Source organism: Mustela nivalis (assembly GCF_964662115.1).
Source record: "Mustela nivalis genome assembly, contig: HAP1_SCAFFOLD_475, whole genome shotgun sequence".
Lineage (NCBI taxonomy): Eukaryota > Metazoa > Chordata > Mammalia > Carnivora > Mustelidae > Mustela > Mustela nivalis.
Window position 1 is genome coordinate 584,263 of NW_028136181.1, and position 15,581 is coordinate 599,843.

At 49.0% G+C, this 15,581-nt stretch overlaps 1 protein-coding gene and 1 long non-coding RNA gene across 6 annotated transcripts in view; one reads left to right on the plus strand and one right to left on the minus strand.

Annotated features, from left to right (window-relative positions):
* LOC309857187 (phosphatidylinositol 3,4,5-trisphosphate-dependent Rac exchanger 2 protein-like) overlaps window positions 1-6,126 on the plus strand; it is a 73,843-nt gene extending 67,717 nt beyond the window's left edge. For 2 of the 5 annotated variants that reach the window (XR_014307520.1, XR_014307521.1), the window contains one exon: window positions 5,978-6,126. Coding sequence is in view for 1 of the 5 variants with exons in the window: in XM_082750002.1 (XP_082606128.1) it covers window positions 5,978-5,984 (7 nt within the window). In the remaining 4 variants the exon portion in view is untranslated. The remainder of the gene's footprint in view (window positions 1-5,977) is intronic. The other 3 variants (XR_014307522.1, XR_014307523.1, XM_082750002.1) reach the window with 3 other exon arrangements.
* On the minus strand, window positions 5,272-14,885 carry LOC309857188. Its single transcript, XR_014307524.1, has 4 exons — window positions 14,751-14,885; window positions 10,816-11,025; window positions 9,076-9,214; window positions 5,272-5,400 (listed from the first exon to the last, which is right to left on the minus strand). It is a non-coding gene; the product is annotated as an uncharacterized lncRNA (long non-coding RNA).
* Between the last annotated feature and the right edge of the window lie 696 nt (window positions 14,886-15,581).

Below are 15,581 nucleotides of genomic sequence, written 5' to 3' on the forward strand. Positions count from 1 at the left end.
TAGGGGTACAGGGGCTGCTGCCTGTGGTGTGATGAGGAGTATGGTCCAAGGCTGTCCTTACTGCAAGTGAGCACAGCCTTTGACTTGCACATTCCTTTATCCCTGCTTTTACTTCTATGTCGGGCTCTTTCTAGAAAATTACTCGTAATGGAAGGGGTAGCATTCCATATCCTTGGCTTCGAGAGCCACTTCCCACCAGTACATCCTTTATTGAAGGGTGGTGTGTGGATCACCTTGTGGACACCATGATGTGAGCCTTGGATTGCAAACACTTTTTTTTTTTTAAGATTTTATTTATTTATTTGATGGACAGATCACAAGCAGGCTCCCCATTGAGCAGAGAGCCCGATGCAGGGCTCGATCCCAGGACCCTGGGATCATGACCCAAGCTGAAGGCAGAGGCTTTAACCCTCTGACCCACCCAGGCGCCCCAGAATTGCTAACATTCTGTAGAGGAAGAGCCACTCGAAACCTGACCCAACTGCTAACAGGTCTACCTGCATCAGAGTCCACTGCCCCGTTGATCATCAACGACTATCAGACACTCTTATTGTCATGGAGACTTTTCCTTTGTAGAACAAGATGCTGGCAATGTTTATATTTTTAAAAACGACCAGATCCTTCAGTCCTGCGGCAGGTGTCCCCTGACACTGAAAGGATGAATACCAGGAAGACAGAACATGATTTAGGTGTTCCTCCAGCCTCCTCCTTCTGCTGTTTTGTATCTGGCCACCACACTGGTAGCCTCCAGCCCCTTGGCTACCCAGCTCCCATGTCCCTTTTCTTCTCACCACCTGGCCAGCCAGGCAGCCTGTACAGCCCGACATGGTTCATAGAAATCTTCAGTAAGGTTGGGGGGTGGGGCTCTGCAGACTTCCCCTTTCATTCTTTATTTCATTTCTTTCTTTCATTCTTCCAAAAAGTTGTGGCCAATACAAGCCTTGCAGCCAGTGGGATGGGTTTAAACCTCCATCCTGACCATGCCCATCCTTGCTCAAAATCCTGACCATGCCCATCCCTGCTCAAAATCCTTCAGGGACCCCCCCCCCCCACCAATTGCTTTAAGAGTCCAGGCAGGTCCTTACTGTGGGCCACAAGGCTCTGCCTGATCCCGCCCCGCCTGCCCCGTCTCCTGTCGCTTTCCTCCCAGTGGGCTTTGCCTCCTTTCTGTTCTCACACATACTGTTTCTCTTCCCATTACCTCCTCTCCTTTCTTCCTGTACCCAAGCTTCTGCTGACCCTCCGGATACTTGTCACCCTAGCCTCAGGTCTTTGCTTGCATGTCCCCTTTTCACCGATGTTGTCCCTGATTGTAAAATTGCCTTTCCTCCCATCCTCTCCTAACACCCACCCTGGGGTAATTTCCCCATAACACTTAGTGCCTGGTAACATCCAACACACCGTCTGTCCTAACTGTACTGCATCTCTCTGCACTAGTGGGTGAGTTCTGAGAGGGCCAGCAGTGTGTGTGATCTGCGTTCATCTGTGCTCTTAGTGCCCAGACAAAGTGGGGTGTCCAGGAGATGTTTGTTAAGCCAATGGGAAGAATACTGAACCTAAGTCATTGCCCTGTTTTCTTTGTAGTTTTCTCTTCGGGTTACAATTCACTTTCTTTTAATACACTAGCTGGAAGTTTCCGGACACCAAGGGCCAAGATCTAGACGTAATAAACCTTCTCTTCATGTGGGGAGAGTGCTAAGCAGTATTTGATTGTGCTGCACCCAGTTTTCAGACCTTTGCTGGCATTGGGGTAGGTTTTCTGAAGGTCCAAGCCACCTTAGACTTAACAGGGACCCCCTCACCCTCCACCCCATATGCCCAGCTCACTGCAACAAAGTCAGAACGCTGGCAGCAAGCTCAGGAACACTACAAGGGCCCAGGACATCTCTTGTCCCAGATGCCAGGTGCTCTGGTCCATTTAGACATCCCCTAAGGCCTAAACACTGCCTGTAAGGATATCCAGGCCTACATCTCCCCCACTACTGGGGGCAGTGTCATCTACATGCGACTTCCTTTCCTCAGTGGGGCACCAAAAAGGGGCAGGTCCCTTTTTTTTTTAAAGGTTTTATTTATGTATTTGACAGACAGAGATCACAAGTAGGCAGAGAGGCAAGCAGAGAGAGAGGAGAAAGCAGGCTCCCCGCTGAGCAGAGAGCCCGATGCTGGGTGAGATACCAGGACCCTGAGATCATGACCTGAGCCGAAGGCAGAGGCTCAACCCACTGAGCCACCCAGTGAGGGGCAGGTCCCTTTTAAGTCTGTTGTAGGACCCATTCCACAGCACATGAGCACAGCTTCTGGACAGAGAGACTTCCCAGTGTGCCTCTGCAAACACCATGTTCTCTTCTGTTCCTTTGCTAACATCACTAATATTTATATAGGGCTTGTTGTGTACCAGGCATTGTTCTAAGTGCTTTGCAAAGATGAAGTCACTCCATCTTCCTAACGACCCTATAAAGCAGGCAGTATAATTATACATATTGTTTTACCATTTGCAGTTCATCTTTGGGGAAGGGGCACCTGGGTCTTGGTACAAATTGCTTTACAGTCAGTGCCTGCTCATTCTGTCTCTTTGCCCAATGCATGGAGGGTGAGAAATAGTATTTGTTCAGTGGAGCATGCCAGAGGGGCAGATTTTCAGGCCCTTGAAAAGGAGGTGCTCCCCGGGTCCCCCAGATGTCTGTATACTTGCAATGGCAGTGACCCACATCTCCACAGCTGTCCCTCCAGACAACATTCCACACTTCTCTGCCTGTTGGCAGGGCTCGCCCCATTTCCTGTCCTGCATCTTCCTGCCTTGCTCGATGTCTGAAGTCTGGTGGCGCACAGGGGAGAGCAGTTGAGCACAAGGTAGGACAGAGGAGCCATTTCGTCTCTGGCCCTGGCTGATCTCTGCTTTGAGGCCGTCTCTTGCTTCACAGTCTTTGTGGGGTGCACACCAGGGTTTGTGATCCCCTGTGTTCAGCCCTACTACCTCATCTGCTCTGATGATGGGGCCTCGTGAGAACCCCATAGCCACTCAGAGGGGATGAACTACATTCTAGACATGGAAATACCTTTGGGACAGGAAAGTGATTTTCTTAATTACAAAAACTATTGTGTAATAGTTTATATGGGTTATGGAATTGCTGTTTTACAGTGACCCAAATAGTGCTGTGATTTAAAGTCTTGCTTCTCTGGTTCAGTTTTTCATCTTTGTCAGCATTATGTAGGCATGCAGATTAGTGAATCAGATCATTGTATACAGACTGTTATGAGAAGGGGCAACTCACGATGCCTCACTTGGTCACGGCTCCCTTCCCAGCAGCAGCACTCATCAGTGATTTTTGCTAATGATGTTGATAACCACTCTGTAGTTGTAAATAACATGCTTATGTTACCATTTCTGGATCTGCCCTTTGTTATTCATTGAATCTACATTTTCATTAAATTTTAATTTTAGTTATATCAGTATTTGGTATTTATAATAGTTCAGCTCTTTATGCATTACCTTAAACATTATTCACAACGAGCCACGTTTGTATGTCATAATGATTTTCCCTGCAGATTCTTTTTGTGTTTTTAAAACAAACTGTCTTAGGGTGCCTGTGTGGCTCAGTTGTTGGGCATCTGTCTTCGACTCAGGTCATGATCCCTGGGTCCTGGGATTGAGCCCCGCATTGGGCTCCCTGCTCTGCAGGAATCCTGCTTCCCCCTCTCCCACTCCCCCTGCTTGTATTCCCTCTCTCACTGTGTCACTCTCTGTCAGATAAATAAAATCTTTAAAATAAAAATTAACTGTCTTAATTTTTATTTTAAAGATTTTATTTTATTTTTTTAAGTAATCTATACACCCATGGTGGGGTTCATGAGATCAAGAGTCAAATGATCTACCGACTGAGATAACCAGGTGTTCCAAAATGTCTTAATTTTAAAAAATATTATATTTATTTATAGAGAGTGAGTCAGCAAGAGAGCATGAGTGGAGTACAGGGGTAGAGGGAGAGGGAGAAGCAGACTCCCAATTGAGCAGGGAGCCTGATGCGGGGCTCAATCCCAGGACCCCAAGAGCATGACCGGAACTGAAGGCAGATACTTAACTGGTTGAGCCACCCAGGCACCCCTTATTTTTTTAAATGTACTAATTCAGCCTCAGGTGAAAGTGCACAGATTTTCTGTCAGTAAATTTAAAAATATTGGGCACTCTGTCAGCTTCAGCTTTTTGAGTTCTGTCTAGGACAAAGTTCTCTGTTTTGAGTCTGGTTTCTCTAAGCCTGCAGACAGCTATTGCCTTGAGACTCCCACCCTCATTCTAGAAACTGACTACCTTCACCTCACTCATTTTAATCACTGTGATAGGTGTGCAGTGAGAGCTACTGGAGTTTTCATTTGAATTGCCCCAATGGCAACATTTTATGTGATTTCCATCTGTCTACTCTTTGGTAAAGGTGGCAGGCCCTTTACCTTTTTTTTTTTTCCTTCTATTTCCTTTTGCTAAGTAGATTGCATGCTTACTTGGGGGTCAAATTCTGAGTTTCCATGCTTCAGACAGGAGTCCTTTATTAGCTATGTGATTTGGACCTATTTCCTCCAAGTTGGTAGCTTGTCTTTTGGGTCTTCTTAAGGAGGTCTTTCACACGGCACAGATTTACAATTCTGATTGTTGGATAAAGTCCAATTAATCAACTTTACCTTATGAAAAATAATTGGATGTTCGACTGGAGGATTCTTTACCTAGATTTCCATTCTGGAAATTTTTCCCCACATTTTCCCTATAAGATTTATCATTTTCCATGTAAGGCAGTAATTAATTTTGACCTACTTTTTAAAATACTCTTTTTTTTTTTTTTCCTTTGGGAGAGTGAACATGTGCATGAGCGGGCAGGGGCCTGGAGGGAGAAGGGAAAAGAGCATCCTCAAGCAGCCTCGCCAGTGAGCTTGGAGCCTGACTTTGTCCCGGGACGCTGAGAGCTTGACAAGAGCCGAAATCAAGAGCTGGCTGCCTCACAGGCTGACTCAACCAGGCACCCTGAGTTAAGTTTTGTATAGGGTTTGATACTTAGATTGTGGTCCCTGGCCTCCTCGTCCTCCACCTCCTCCTCCCCTCTCCCGCTCTCTCTTCTGCTTCTCCTTCTTCTTTGCCTATGCATGTCCACTTGTTCTAGCACCATTTATGCAAAAGGCTGTCACTCATCCACTGAACAGCTTTTTACCTTTGGCAAGGCCCCATTCGACATATGGGTGTAGTTCTCTTTCTGGGTCCTTGATTCTCTTCCACTTATCGATCTTTATTCTGTTCCATTGGCTAGCTCTTACCAACACCACGCACTTTTGATTACTGTAGACGAATATCTTGAAATTGGGTAGAAGGATTCTTCTGATTTTCTTCTTTAGTTTTAGTTTCTCCTCTTTTTCTAGGATCTAAAGTAGAGAGATTATAGTTTGGAGACTCCTTTTCTTTTTAGAGAGAGAAAGAGAGAGAGAGAGAGAGAGAGACACAGAGACAGGGAAGGGGTGCAGAAAGAGCAGAAAGAGAGAGAGATGATTAAGCAGCCACCATGCCCAGCACCAGCACAATGCAGGTTCAGCCTCACTATCCCAAGGTTGACCATGACCCGAGTCAAAATCAAGAGTTGGACTAACTGACTGAGCCACCCAGATGCTCCTCCTCCTTTCTAATGTATGCATTGAGTGCTATAAATTGAGCTCTCTGTTGATTTAGCTGTGTACCACCAATTTTAATACATTGTATTTTTATTTTCCTTCGGTTCAGTGCACTGAAATTTTATCTTTTGTCTCCGATAATCTAGAAAGTTACTTTCTACGTGATTAGATTTTGTTATCTTTCTCCCTTTGATATCTAGTTTCATTTTTAACTTTTTTTTATAAGTGTCAAAGTTTAATTCCAAGACAATGCTACATAGGGTTGCATTTTTTTCAGGTACACAATATAGAGATTCTCCTCCGCTGCCCAATGACTATAAGCTCCTGTTGCCAGGCACTGATTTGCGTTGGAGACGGAACCCTCGTAGGGGTTCCAAGCAGTTTCTAGTGGCCGAGAGGACACTGGTGATCAGAGACAAAGCCCCCAGGCTCTCTGGAGCCAGCTGGTGGCCATTACAATGTCTCCCCACACAGTTCTGGAGCTGCTGTGGGCTCTCCGGGTACAGCTGTGGGCTTCTGGGTTGCCGATAATCGAACGTTGGCCACATGGGCCACGAGACTCTGGGTTTGGCTGGGAGATCCTCGTGTCCACTGTGTTGCTGGTGTTCATTACAGTAAAGTGTGGACTCCGCTTAAGAGGAAGAAAGGGGCACTGTGCCCAGAATGAAGTATCTGGAAAGAACATGGAGAAGACAGACCCGGATGCACCAGCCCATGGAGCCGTCGCATCATCTGAGCACAAGGCCAGTCCTCTCCCGCTACAGATCCTTGCTCTGGCTGCCCTGAATCAAGATGTCGGGTACTTTTCTGTGGGAGACGCTACGCAACTGCTGAAGGGAGTTCGGCAAAGGCTGTTGAAGAAGAGCCCTCACCAGCTCACCGAAGAAAATCCCATCTGTGGAGCAGCCCAGGACGATGGAGAACCCCCTGCGAGGAATATGCCAGAAGACCTCAAGGACAGCCCTGATCTGCGGGGAAGTGCAGACCCTCTGTCTCAGGACATTGGCAGCTGTGGACTGAGAGGGCAGGAAGAGGCAGGGGAGGCAGGCAGGCCAGAGCTTCCTGATGGAGGTGTGCCGTGGCAGGCCCCCGCTGAGGGCCAGAGCCAACACCACACCCTCAGCCAGATCCTACTGACGGTGATGCATCTGCTAGAGCTCCTTCGAGATCATCTGGAAGGTGGGGGCTCAAGGAGGCAGGTGCAGACTGGCTCCTCCTCCACTGATCACGTGCCCCGTGGGAGCCCCCTGAATCAAGGAAAGCCATCCAGGGCACTGAAGAAGGCACGTCAGGGGAATGAAGAACTCCCAGGAAACACAACAATCCACCAAGCTGAGCAAGTATCTTTTCACCAGCGAAACAGCCTCCTGGAAAGGAGATTCAGAAGCTGCACCTGAAGCTCGAGGCAGAGCCTAAGCTTTGCGAAGAGCACCTCAAACACCTGGAGAGGAAGATGATGGAGGAGAAGGCACGCTGCCTGCAAGTGAAGAACGAACTCGCCAAGGTGCACAGGAAGGTGGATGCTGCCCACTGGAACTTAGGCCTCTACAAGGAGATGGCCGATGACCTGCACCGAGAAGGGCAGAGAATCTCCTCCTTGCATGACCGAGAGCGCCTCCTGGTGGAGAACAGAAGTGAGGAGAGCCAGAAGGCTGTTCTGTGGGCAGAGAGGGAGTTCCAAAGGCTCAAGGAAGAAAACCATTGCCTCAGGCAGAAGCTGGCCAACTCTGGGCCCAAGGTCCAGCCTGTCTCCGGGGGGCCTCCTGCTCCTGCTCCTGCTCCTGCTCCAGCTCCAGCTCCTGCTCCTGCTCTTCTGGGCACAGCCTCCAAATGCCCTCAAGGGCCACAGGCTCCCCTGAAAGCCCAGAAGCCCAAGAAGGGAGCAAGGGTGCACTGGCCAGACTCCAAGTTCTCGGGTCCCCTGCAGGTCTGATTCCCTTTCCCAGCAGCCACCAACACTCACAACCAGAGCACAAAAGCTCCTGTGCTTCCTTACCCCTTCAGCCACACCCATTGCTCCTTTGACTGGAGATCCACCCCATTCTTGAACTGATGCTACCTATTCCCTATAGCCATGTGAGAGAGCATTTTTCATTGTTAAGGACCAAAAAAATAAAACGATCAAATTGCTGATCCTACTGCGACTGAGAATTGATTGTATGAAGGGATTCTATGCCAAGCAACGAAGGGTTTTAAGTGTCCTTTACTGATCACTTAATTGTCCCAATAACCCAGTGTGTCATATACTACTGAGGTTCAGAGAGGGGACACAACTGGCCCCAAGATCACACAGCTAGTGAATTTCAGAGCTCCCATTCCAAGCCAAGGTTGTCTCATTACCCACTGATGTGAAAATAACTACCACTCCTACCACTACGATGACTTCTGCTTCTTCATTTCTGAGAGAGAGAAAGAGCGAGGGCACACACACATGCAAGCGGGGGAGGGGCAGGGAGACAGAGACTCCTAGACAGCCTTCCCACTCAAGTGCACAACCAGATGCTGGGCTGGATTTCACAGACCATGCGACCATGCCCTGAGCCGAAATCAAGAGTCAAGACATTGACCTGACTAAGCCACACATGCACCCTTCCCTTGTGCAAGGAACTTCTACGCAAGCTGCTGTAAGGATCCCAGAAGGGCTTGACAAAATTTTCTCATAGGTCACGTTCTAGTTTGGATGCAAGGATTATGGTGATGCCTAGCTGAGGTAAAGTCCCAGCAAAGCATGGAGGGCAGCCTTTCAGTGTCTCCAACGACTCCCTTCTTGGGTACACATCGTTTTGTGTTCCATACTCTACCACTGGATTAGAGTCAGGAACTCCTGCCTCACTTCGAAAGGACAGAATATGGCCCGAGAGATAGATAGCATGTCCCTTCTGAGGCTCGTAGACAAAGACACTGGTCTCCTCTTGGGCTTGCTCTCGCTCCCTCACCATTGGTTTCGAGGGAAGCCGCCTGCTCCATGTGGGCTGTATGATGGAGAGGCCCATGTGGCAAGGAATGAATATTTCTTGCTCACCGCAATGGAGGACCTCTGGCTGCTAGGAGCCACCCGAGTGAGCACACAAGCAGATTTCCCACCAACAAGCCTGGAGATGACTGAAGACCCACATGACATCTTGACTGCAGCCTTGTGAGAGATCCTGAGACACAGGTCCCTGGCTAGATGCACCTGGATGCCTGGCCCACGGAAACCATATGCGGTTATCAATTGGTGTTGTCGAAGCCCTCTGAGTTGCAGAAAACATTCAAAAAAGACACAAGGGTGAAGCCACAGTTCTGGCTGCTGACCCACCCCCCTCTCCTGGGCTTGAAATTCCAGGGAAGTCAAGCGATGGTAGCAACCACTGAGAGATTAGGGTAATCAATGCCAGAAAGAGGTCCTCTATTCTGTTCTCCATGTATCTCTCTGAGAGGACATGCCCTCACCTGATCCACCCAAGCCAATATGTGGCCCATGCAGGAGGAGACAACTGGCCGTGTGGTCCAAGTCGGCTGAGAGCACTAGACCCAGCGTCGCAGAGCCTCCTTGAAGGCAGAAAAAGAGCCCAGAAGTTCCCTGGAGTCCCTAGAGAAGGCACAGAAATTAGATGAGTTGAATGCCTGGGACCTGGTCATTGGGCTTCTGGGCAAGAGGGAAGATGGCCTGTGGAAGGGACACTGCCTGCAACCCCTCTTGGACCAGACCCCACCTGTCTGCTTTGGGATACTGAGGATTAAGACTAGAGTGAACTAGTGTAGAAGAGATGGTGTTCTAATGCTTGGCAGGTTGAAAGCGATTGAAATCGTTGACATTCCTATTCTCCTCGTCCTCAGGACCACCATTAAGGGGAAGGGGCCTTCAAAGAAGCAAGAGGAGTTTATCACTTACAGCAGCCCTGTCAAGTGTCAATATCCAACCACTCCAGTCCCTTCCACCCCCTTGGCAGCCCCACTGCTTTCATAAGGACACAGATACATTCCCCTACAGGCTTGGGAGCAAACGTTAAGTTTTGATTTCTCTAAGATAAATGCCATAGTGCCATGACCTGCTCCTATGGCGGTAGCAAGTCTAATTCTCAAAGAATCTGTGTGGAAGGGTTGAGCCACTCTATTGGACACCTGAAATTTATATTATACTGCATGTGAACGGGAATGTAACTCACGGCTTGGAAAAGGAAAAGAAACTCTTAACTGTTTTCAAGAGTCAGCTCTATCATTTTCCATTCCCAACTGTGATGCGGGAGTGATCCAGTCATTCCACATCCTGCCTTGCATTTGGTGGTGGGGTCTCTCTCTCCCTCTCTGGCGCATTTGGTTTGAATCACTGTGATAGGTGTGCAGTGAGAGCTCACTGGAGTTTTCATTTGAATTGCCCCAATGGCAACTTTCTATGTGGTTTCCATCTGTCTACAATTTGGTAAAGGTGGCAGGCCCTTTACTTTCCCCACCCCCCTTCTATTTCCTTGTGCTAACTAGGTTGCATGCTTACTTGGGGATCAAATTCTGAGTTTCCATGCTTCAGACAGGAGTCCTCTATTAGCTATGTGATTTGGACCTATTTCCTCCAAGTTGGTAGCTTGTCTTTTGGGTCTTCTTAAGGAGGTCTTCACACGGCACAGATTTACAATTCTGATTGTTGGATACAGTCTAATTAATCAACTTTACCTTAGGGAAAATAATTTGATGTTCGACTGGAGGATTCTTTACCTAGCTTTCCATTCTGGAAATTTTTCCCCACATTTTCCCTATAAGATTTATCATTTTCCATGTAAGGCAGTGATTAATTTTGAGCTACTTTTTAAAATACTCTTTTTTTCTTTTTTTCCTTTGGGAGAGTGAACATGTGCATGAGCGGGCAGGGGCCTGGAGGGAGAAGGGAAAAGAGCATCCTCAAGCAGCCTCGCCAGTGAGCTTGGAGCCTGACTTTGTCCCGGGACGCTGAGAGCTTGACAAGAGCCGAAATCAAGAGCTGGCTGCTGCACAGGCTGACTCACCCAGGCAGCCTGAGTTAAGTTTTGTATAGGGTTTGATACTTAGATTGTGGTCCCCGGCCTCCTCGTCCTCCATTTCCTCCTCCCCTCTCCCGCTCCCTCTTCTTCTTCTCCTTCTTCTTTGCCTATGCATGTCCACTTGCTCTAGCACCATTTATTCAAAACGCTGTCACTCCTCCACTGAACGGCTTTTTACCTTTGTCAAGGCCCCATTCGACATATGGGTGTAGTTCTCTTTCTGGGTCCCTGATTCTGTTCCACTTATCCATCTTTATTCTGTTCCATTGGTCTAGCTCTTCACCAACACCACGCACTTTTGATTACTGTAGACGAATATCTTGAAATGGGGTAGAAGGATTCTTCTGATTTTCTTCTTTAGTTTTAATTTCTCCTCTTTTTCTAGGTTCTAAAATAGAAAGATTATAGTTTTGAGACTCCTTTTCTTTTCAGAGAGAGAGAGAGACAGAGACAGAGACAGAGACAGAGACAGAGAAACGGAAGCGGTGCAGAAAGAGAGAGAGATGATTAAGCAGCCACCATGCCCAGCACCAGCACAATGCAGGTTCAGCCTCACTATCCCAAGGTTGACCATGACCCGAGTCAAAATCAAGAGTTGGACTAACTGACTGAGCCACCCAGATGCTCCTCCTCCTTTCTAATGTATGCATTGAGTGCTAAAAATTGAGCTCTCTGTTGATTTAGCTGTGTACCACCAATTTTAATACGTTGTAGTTTTATTTTCCTTCGGGTCAGTGCACTGAAATTTTATCTTTTGTCTCCGATAATCTAGAAAGTTACTTTCTACGTGTTTAGATTTTGTTATCTTTCTCCTTTTGATATCTAGTTTCATTTTCAACTTTTTTTTATAAGTGTCAAAGTTTAATTCCAAGACAATGCTACATAGGGTTGCATTTTTTTCAAGTACACAATATAGAGATTCTCCTCCGCTGCCCAACGACTGTTAGCTCCTGTTGCCAGGCACTGATTTGTGTTGGAGTCTCGGGTGCACCTCCCCCACCCCTACTCCCTTCAGCTCCTGTTGCCAGGCACTGGTTTGCATTGGAGACGGAACCCTCGTAGGGGTTCCAAGCAGTTTCTAGTGGCCGAGAGGACACTGGTGATCAGAGACAAAGCCCCCAGGCTCTCTGGAGCCAGCTGGTGGCCATTCCAATGTCTCCCCACACAGTTCTGGAGCCGCTGTGGGCTCTCCGGGAACAGCTGTGGGCTTCTGGGTTGCCGATAATCGAACGTTGGCCACATGGGCCACGAGACTCTGGGTTTGGCTGGGAGATCCTCGTGTGCACTGTGTTGCTGGTGTTCATTACAGTAAAGTGTGGCCTCTGCTTAAGAGGAAGAAAGGGGCACTGTGCCCAGAATGAAGTATCTGGAAAAGACATGGAGAAGACCGACCCGGATGCACCAGCCCATGGAGCCGTCGCATCATCGGAGCACAAGGCCAGTCCTCTCCCGCTACAGATCCTTGCTCTGGCTGCCCTGAATCAAGATGTCGGGTACTTTTCTGTGGGAGACGCTACGCAACTGCTGAAGGGAGTTCGGCAAAGGCTGTTGAAGAAGAGCCCTCACCAGCTCACCGATGAAAATCCCATCTGTGGAGCAGCCCAGGACGATGGAGAACCCCCTGCGAGGAATATGCCAGAAGACTTCAAGGACAGCCCTGATCTGCGGGGAAGTGCAGACCCTCTGTCTCAGGACATTGGCAGCTGTGGACTGAGAGGGCAGGAAGAGGCAGGGGAGGCAGGCAGGCCAGAGCTTCCTGATGGAGGTGTGCCGTGGCAGGCCCCCGCAGAGGGCCAGAGCCAACACCACACCCTCAGCCAGATCCTACTGACGGTGATGCATCTGCTAGAGCTCCTTCGAGATCATCTGGAAGGTGGGGGCTCAAGGAGGCAGGTGCAGACTGGCTCCTCCTCCACTGATCACGTGCCCCGTGGGAGCCCCCTGAATCAAGGAAAGCCATCCAGGGCACTGAAGAAGGCACATCAGGGGAATGAAGAGCTCCCAGGAAACACAACAATCCACCAAGCTGAGCAAGTATCTTTTCACCAGCGAAACAGCCTCCTGGAAAGGAGATTCAGAAGCTGCACCTGAAGCTCGAGGCAGAGCCTAAGCTGTGTGAGAGAACCTCAAACACCTGGAGAGGAAGATGATGGAGGAGAAGGCACGCTGCCTGCAAGTGAAGAACGAACTCGCCAAGGTGCGCAGGAAGGTGGATGCTGCCCACTGGAACTTAGGCCTCTTCAAGAAGATGGCCGACGACCTGCACCGAGAAGGGCAGAGAATCTCCTCCTTGCATGACCGAGAGCGCCTCCTGGTGGAGAACAGAAGTGAGGAGAGCCAGAAGGCTGTTCTGTGGGCAGAGAGGGAGTTCCAAAGGCTCAAGGAAGAAAACCATTGCCTCAGGCAGAAGCTGGCCAACTCTGGGCCCAAGGTCCAGCCTGTCTCTGGGGGGCCTCCTGCTCCTGCTCCTGCTCCAGCTCCAGCTCCTGCTCTTCTGGGCACAGCCTCCAAATGCCCTCAAGGGCCACAGGCTCCCCTGAAAGCCCAGAAGCCCAAGAAGGGAGCAAAGGTGCACTGGCCAGACTCCAAGTTCTCGGGTCCCCTGCAGGTCTGATTCCCTTTCCCAGCAGCCACCAACACTCACAACCAGAGCACAAAAGCCCCTGTACTTCCTTACCACTTCAGCCACACCCATTGCTCCTTTTACTAGAGATCAACCCCATTATTGAACTGATGCTCCCTATTCCCTATAGCCACGTGAGAGAGCATTTTTCAATGTTAACGACCAAAAAAATAAAACGATCAAATTGCCAATACTACTGCTACTGAGAATTGATTGTCCGAAAAGATTCTATGCCAAGCAACGAAGGGTTTTAAGTGTCCTTTACTGATCACTTAATTGTCCCAATAACCCAGTGTGTCCTATACTACTGAGGTTCAGAGAGGGGACACAACTTGCCCCAAGATCACACAGCTAGTGAATTTCAGAGCTCCCATTCCAAGCCATGGTTGTCTAATTACCCAATGATGTGAAAATAACTACCACTCCTACCACTACGATGACTTCTGCTTCTTCATTTCTGAGAGAGAGAAAGAGCGAGGGCACACACACATGCAAGCGGGGGAGGGGCAGGGAGACAGAGATTCCTAGACAGCCTTCCCACTCAAGTGCACAAGCAGACGCTGGGCTGGATTTCACAGACCATGGGACCACGCCCTGAGCCGAAATCAAGAGTCAGAAGTTGACCTGACTAAGCCACACAGGCACCCTTCCCTTGTGCAAGGAACTTCTACGCAAGCTGCTGTAAGGATCCCAGAAGGGCTTGACAAAATTTTCTCATAGGTCACGTTCTAGTTTGGATGCAAGGATTATGGTGATGCCTAGCTGAGGTAAAGTCCCAGCAAAGCATGGAGGGCAGCCTTTCAGTGTCTCCAACGACTCCCTTCTTGGGTACACATCGTTTTGTGTTCCATACTCTACCACTGGATTAGAGTCAGGAACTCCTGCCTCACTTCGAAAGGACAGAATATGGCCCAAGAGACAGATAGCATGTCCCTTCTGAGGCTCGTAGACAAAGACACTGGTCTCCTCTTGGGCTTGCTCTCGCTCCCTCACCATTGGTTTCGAGGGAAGCCGCCTGCTCCATGTGGGCTGTATGATGGAGAGGCCCATGCGGCCAGGAATGAATATTTCTTGCTCACCGCAATGGAGGACCTCTGGCTGCTAGGAGCCACCCGAGTGAGCACACAAGCAGATTTCCCACCAACAAGCCTGGAGATGACTGAAGACCCACATGACATCTTGACTGCAGCCTTGTGAGAGATCCTGAGACACAGGTCCCTGGCTAGATGCACCTGGATGCCTGGCCCACGGAAACCATATGCGGTTATCAATTGGTGTTGTCGGAAGCCCTCTGGGTTGCAGAAAACATTCAAAATAGACACAAGGGTGAAGCCACAGTTTTGGCTGCTGACCCACCCCCCTCTCCTGGGCTTGAAATTCCAGGGAAGTCAAGCGATGGTAGCAACCACTGAGAGATTAGGGTAATCAATGCCAGAAAGAGGTCCTCTATTCTGTTCTCCATGTATCTCTCTGAGAGGACATGCCCTCACCTGATCCACCCGAGCCAATAGGTGGCCCATGCAGGAGGAGACAACTGGCCGTGTGGTCCAAGTCGGCTGAGAGCACTAGACCCAGCGTCGCAGAGCCTCCTTGAAGGCAGAAAAAGAGCCCAGAAGTTCCCTGGTGTCCCTAGAGAAGGCACAGAAATTAGATGAGTTGAAAGCCTGGGACCTGGTCATTGGGCTTCTGGGCAAGAGGGGAGATGGCCTGTGGAAGGGACACTGCCTGCAACCCCTCTTGGACCAGACCCCACCTGTCTGCTTTGGGATACTGAGGATTAAGACGAGAGTGAACTAGTGTAGAAGAGATGGTGTTCTAATGCTTGGCAGGTTGAAAGCGATTGAAATCGTTGACATTCCTATTCTCCTCGTCCTCAGGACCACCATTAAGGGGAAGGGGCCTTCAAAGAAGCAAGAGGAGTTTATCACTTACAGCAGCCCTGTCAAGTGTCAATATCCAACCACTCCAGTCCCTTCCACCCCCTTGGCAGCCCCACTGCTTTCATAAGGACACAGATACATTCCCCTACAGGCTTGGGAGCAAACGTTAAGTTTTGATTTCTCTAAGATAAATGCCATAGTGCCATGACCTGCTCCTATGGCGGTAGCAAGTCTAGTTCTCAAAGAATCTTTGTGGAAGGGTTGAGCCACTCTATTGGACACCTGAAATTGATATTATACTGCATGTGAATGGGAATGTAACTCACGGCTTGGAAAAGAAAAAGAAACTCTTAACTGTTTTCAAGAGTCAGCTCTATCATTTTCCATTCCCAACTGTGATGCGGGAGTGATCCAGTCATTCCACATCCTGCCTTGCATTTG